Consider the following 5,980-nt stretch of genomic DNA (forward strand, 5'->3'; position numbering starts at 1 on the left):
CTCTCTCTCTCTCTCTCTCTCTCTCTCTCAGATTCTTTCATTTCACTCTCAGCCGTGCCACACTGATTTGCTCACCACATAAACAGCCACTGAAAAACTGCGCAACAGCAAACCAAAAAAACCATGACGAAGGGGAAAATACAATAGCATCCTGTGCGAGCTTGTTCTTTCAGTACGTGGCTCTCAGGAACTTCCTGATCGCTGCAGTGGCGGAGCGTGTGTGTGTGTGTGTGTGTGTAACCGCTGTGTTTTCTTAACCGCTGTGTGTGTGTGTGTTTGTGTGTAACCGCTGTGTGTGTGTGTGTAACTGCTGTGTGTGTGTGTTTGTGTGTAACCGCTGTGTGTGTGTTTGTGTATAACTGCTGTGTGTGTGTTTGTGTGTAACCGCTGTGTGTGTTTGTGGGTAACAGCTGTGTGTGTGTGTGTGTGTGTGTGTGTGTGACCGCTGTGTTTTCTTAACCGCTGTTTCACTCTGTGTGTGTGTGTGTGTGTGTGTGTATGTAACCGCTGTGTGTGTGTGTGTGTGTGTGTGTGCGCAGTGATAACCAGAGGCTGAGTCTGCAGCTGGAGCAGAGGAGCGTGGAGTTCAGCGTCCTGAAGAAGCGAGAGCAAGAGAAAAGCCGACAGCTGGAGGAGCTCAGGTGAGAACAGACTCACATCTCCAGACTCAAACATTTTTGAACAGTAAGATTTTAAGTGAAGTAATTAACGTAATTTCAGGAGGAGTACGCCCATCTAATCTTCCAATTAATATCTTAGTATAAAAGACAGCCTCTTACCACTTCCGTTTTAAGTTCTTTCGGCATCCCTCCTCCTCCCCATCTCCTCCTTTTATGCATATTTATTAATTAATGAATTAATCTTTCTGTCTATATAGCATATAAGAATGATTTCTGAAGATCATGTGACACTGAAGACTGGAGTAATGATGCTGAAAATACAGCTGCGCATCACAGAAATAAATAATATTTTATTATATATAATTAAATAGAAAACAGTTGTTTTAAACAGTAAAAATATTTCACCATTTTACAGTTTTTGCTGTAATTTGGAACAAATAAATGCAGGCTTGGTGAGCAGAAGAGACTTCTGTGACTCTGGTGCACCTGATACTGTTTCTGCAGATTTCTGCATGAACGTCAGGAGCAGACCAGGCAGGACATGAAGGGTCTGGAGGAGACCGTCGTGAGTACCTACAGCGCCTCAGACTGAATATGATCTATAACAATGAGATTTACACACCTGCACGTTTGTCTGTGAAAGGCCCGTGAACTCCAGACGCTCCATAACCTGAGGAAGCTGTTTGTTCAAGACCTGACGGCTCGAGTCAAACAGGTGCGTTTAGTCGACCCACAAACACTCAGATGAGGAGGAATCCACTGAGATTAAAGAGCCTGATGGATCTGATGTAAAATTACATGAAAACTAAATTACGACACAACAAAACAGTAACACTTTACAATAAGTTAATGCATTTAACAATCTGTTAATGCATTAAATGGCATGAATAAGGAGCAATACAACAACATATATTTATTTATAAAGCAAACACAAAAAATTATTCTAAGTGCTGTACAACATGGACAAAAGCTACACATAGTTTTTTGTTAAATATTATTGCATTATTAATTATTATCCATTACACGTATTCAATAATATGAAATATATTACATTATATTATACATAAATTATAATATTTATATCAATAATTATAATTTTCATATATAATTTTATTTCTTAAATTACTAAATATATTATTACGTATGATAAGTAGTACATTAAATATATTTAATAGCATATGTATAATATTATTAACAAATATTATAAATATCATTGGTTAGAATGGGATTAAATACATAAAGGATATTTGTGTTGTTTAAGATTTAATTATTGGAGGTTTGTGTCATATTCTGAGTTGCATTATTTTTATTCATTTTGAGGAATACTGAATCTGTGTGTGTGAGTGAGATGAATTAATGCATATTCATATTTATTTTAGAACTACAGTAACATCTTCTGATTTCTCTCAGCATGGGGACAGAAGAGCCGTCAGTCAATACATTGGGGAAAAAAAGTAACTTGTGTTACTTATCTGAAAAAGTAACGCATAAGTAAAAAAATAATGTGTTACTTTACTAGTTACTTGAAAAAAGTAATCTGATTACGTAACTCGCGTTACTTGTAATGCGTTACCCACAACACTGATTATGATTATATGTTGCGATCAAAATGTGTTAGTTTTGTATGTTGGTTCAGGGTTGGCATCATCTGAGAGGTTGGCAGCTGCATGTTAACTAATGTTAAATGGAACCTTACTGTAAAGTGTTAAAGAGAATAAAAATAATCATACTGTATTTTAGCGTCTCGTCTTCATCTGTGTTTCAGAGCTCTGAGCTGGAGCTGGATGACAGCGGAGGCTGTTCCACACAGAAACAGAAGATCTCCTTTCTCGAGAACAACCTGGAACAGCTCACAAAAGTTCACAAACAGGTCAATAATCAGATCCTCAAACCCTGTAGAAACTAATAATGCAATGTTAGTTGTATAATAACACCCTCATTTACATGTAAGGATGTAGGAGAGACATACAGCCAAACCAAAAATTATTCAGACACCAGATATTTTATTTACTAGTGGGTGCAGGACACTATATTCATTTATGTAAGTGAGGATAGCCAAATAAAGTCAAATGTGATATATTATACACAAAAATTCTTCATACTGTGGACTACCAGGAAAATTTGACCTGAGCTTGTTTTGCTTAATTGCTAATGTGATCTTTTTACACCACAGACTGAACTAAATGAAGCATTGCTTGGTAATTGGTTGAGCTAAATTGGTGTTATCTAATTGTGCGCTTACTGCTTACACACATTTTCAAAACTTTACACACAAATCAAATATTTGCACGCACAAAATGCAAAATGCCTCGCATCTCTTGCAAAGCGAAGCATCTCAAAAGCAAACATCTGCAAACACCTTTGCCATAATATTAATTCCTGTTAGATTTAAGTGTGTTACATAGAGAACTGTGTGCTGTGTTTGAGTCAAAGGATGAGAATTAGCGCATGGTTTTGCAGATTTGGTGTGTGCTTCTGCTTTCAGAAATTGTGTGACAAGTAAAGCTTTAATGTGCAAGCAGTTGAAAAAACTGACAGCTATTCATCCGAATCCATTACATACCTTTCTATCAAAGGTATCTGACATTATCAAGATGAATTAGTTCTTCTCATATTTTATTACCATTTTCTAAACTATAGTCAATAAACTGTGATGATGTGAGAAATGCTGAAGGTGTCTTTGGTTTGACTGTATGTGATATATATATGTTCATGGCCTGATATGATTCTGCGCCGTCTCTCAGCTGGTTCGTGATAATGCAGATCTGCGCTGCGAGCTTCCGAAGCTGGAGAAGCGTCTTCGCTCCACGGCGGATCGGGTTCGAGCGCTGGAGGGCGCGCTGACAGAAGCCAAAGAAGGAGCTATGAAGGACCGCCGGCGCTACCAGCAGGAGGTCGAGCGAATCAAAGACGCCATGAGAGCCAGAAACGGCTTCAGACGGCCTCACGCTGCGCTCATCGGTCATTAGTCTCTACTGGACGATTAAACCAATGAATCTCAAGCATCATCTCTCTGTTATTGCTCTGCATGAGATGAAGCAGCTTTCATTTGTGTAGTATTTTATTAACTACGTTTTCCAAAAATAGCCATTATCACATTGCAATATGTGTCCCTGCAGCACAAAAGCAGTGTTGAGTCGCTGGGGGATATTTGTAGCAATAGCCAACAATACATTGTATGGGTCACAATTATACATTTCTCTTTTATGCCAAAAATCATTAGGATATTAAGTAAAGATCATGTTCCATGAAGATATTTAGTAAATCTCCTACCGTAAATATCTCAAAACTTAATGTTTGATTAGTAATATGCATTGCTAAGAACTTCATTTGAACAACTTTAAAGATGATTTTCTCAATATTTAGATTTTTTTGCACCCTCAGATTCCAGATTTACAAATATTGTCCGATCCTAACAAACCATACATCAATGGAAAGATTATTTATTCAGCTTTCAGGTGATGCATAAATGCAGAAAAATTGACCCTTATGACTGGTTTTGTGCTCCAGGATCACATACAGTATATAAACAATTTTTGTTAAATTTCAGCATGTCATGAAATATAAAATTACTATGATATATTGATGATTCCTCATACCATGAAATAAAATATAAAACTAGAAATATAAAAAACCATGATTAATTTACTAAAAAAAAAATATAGATATTAATATGATTATTAAATATGATTCTATTGTTAATTATAATGCATTATATATATTAAATAACACACAAATATATATTAAAACTATAATGATATTAAAAGTAAAATGTTATAAATAACGTATTAAATTATTAACATTATTTAATAAGATGATAAATAATGTATTGAAAATATTACAAACATTATAATATTATTTAATTTATAAATTATTTATTAATTTGGATACATGAATAATGAATGCATTAAATATATTTCATAACATATTTATAATATTATAAACAAATGTAATATTTAGTGCTGTCAAACGATTAATCGCATCCACAATAAAAGTTTTTGTTTACATAATATATATATATATATATGTGTGTGTGTGCTGTGTATATTTATTATTATTAATAATATTATTAAATATTCTATTTTCCCCTCAGCCAAACCGATTCGCCCAGGACATTACCCCGCCTCCTTATCCACCAATCACATGTTCACGCGCAGCAGGGATCAGCCAATCACGTTCAGCAATGCCATGTTCAACAGTGCCACTGAAAAACCACTGAAGAAGTGAGCATCAGTGTTTCTGGCTCACCGTTGACTGAATTGTGTGTATTTTTAGCACAGCTGATGTGAAAGATGTGCTTCTGTTTGTCATGTCAACAGGACGCTGTCAGAGGCCACACACAAACTCAACATCACCAACGGTAAACACACTTCTCTGACGAGAGCGCTTTACTTTTATTACCTGAAGAATATCAGCGGTTGCTCTTTCCAGTTTATGGGTCCAAACTGTAAAAAATGGCTGCATGGGACCTGATTGGGACATCCACAGATGCTCATCGCCTAATAAAAATACTAATTTAGAATTTCCCAGTGCAGTAAATGTAAATAAACATGTTTTATTTTATATTGAAACATATTCATTCTTATTTCACCAGGAGATGCCACAGATGTGAATGAGAACAGGTGAGCATGAGTGCGTGTGACTGTACAGCACATACTGTAATAAGCTGATAATCTAATGATGTTCTGTGCTGTAGTGTGTGTCAGACCATCTCCAGCACAAACACAAGCTTCAAGAGCAGCGCGCCGCCTGCTAAGCACACAGGTGAACAACAGCACAAGATGCCATAACATTCACATTCTAAAAAACAAACGACAAAAAAACATCCTGTTAATGTCAAATGAAAACATATGCGCCACAAAAAAGTGATTTTCTGTCTATGCATTTTTGTCCTGTTTTCCAGTAGAAATATTGTAATTGTGAGGAAAAAGTCAGAATTGTGAAAAAAAGTTGCAATTACCTTTTTAGGTTTTATTTTGGGGGAAAGAATTTTTTTTTTTTAAATATCTCACAATTCTATAATTACAAGATTTAAACATAGAATTGCAAGACACAGAATTGTGAGGATAAAAGTCTGATTTGTGAAATAAAAAGTCGCAATTACCTTTTTATGTTTTATTTTGTGGTGAATTAAAAAAAAAGCTCACAATTCTATAATTACAAGATTTAAACAGAATGGCAAGACACAGAATTACGCAATTACCTTTTTTTTTGTTTTATTTTGTGGGGGAAAAAACTAATTTTTAAAAAAATATCTCAATTCTATAATTACAAGATTTAAACATAGAATTGCAAGACACAGAATTGTGAGGAAAAAAGTCTGAATTGTGAAATAAAAAGATGCAATTACCTTTTTATGT

The 5,980-nt window shown here is 35.2% G+C and overlaps 1 protein-coding gene across 1 annotated transcript in view; it reads left to right on the forward strand.

Annotated features, from left to right (window-relative positions):
* Nucleotides 1-5,980, forward strand: part of LOC107558152 (kinesin heavy chain-like) — a 34,157-nt gene that overhangs the window by 24,053 nt on the left and 4,124 nt on the right. The window contains exons 16-24 of the mRNA XM_016241776.1: nucleotides 540-641; nucleotides 1,125-1,185; nucleotides 1,264-1,335; nucleotides 2,386-2,490; nucleotides 3,365-3,581; nucleotides 4,714-4,843; nucleotides 4,940-4,980; nucleotides 5,215-5,242; nucleotides 5,317-5,384. Coding sequence (XP_016097262.1) covers nucleotides 540-641; nucleotides 1,125-1,185; nucleotides 1,264-1,335; nucleotides 2,386-2,490; nucleotides 3,365-3,581; nucleotides 4,714-4,843; nucleotides 4,940-4,980; nucleotides 5,215-5,242; nucleotides 5,317-5,384 — 824 coding nt within the window. The remainder of the gene's footprint in view (nucleotides 1-539; nucleotides 642-1,124; nucleotides 1,186-1,263; nucleotides 1,336-2,385; nucleotides 2,491-3,364; nucleotides 3,582-4,713; nucleotides 4,844-4,939; nucleotides 4,981-5,214; nucleotides 5,243-5,316; nucleotides 5,385-5,980) is intronic.

The sequence above is a fragment of the Sinocyclocheilus grahami genome, unplaced genomic scaffold (assembly GCF_001515645.1).
Source record: "Sinocyclocheilus grahami isolate Dianchi unplaced genomic scaffold, SAMN03320097.WGS_v1.1 scaffold633.1, whole genome shotgun sequence".
Classification (NCBI taxonomy): domain Eukaryota; kingdom Metazoa; phylum Chordata; class Actinopteri; order Cypriniformes; family Cyprinidae; genus Sinocyclocheilus; species Sinocyclocheilus grahami.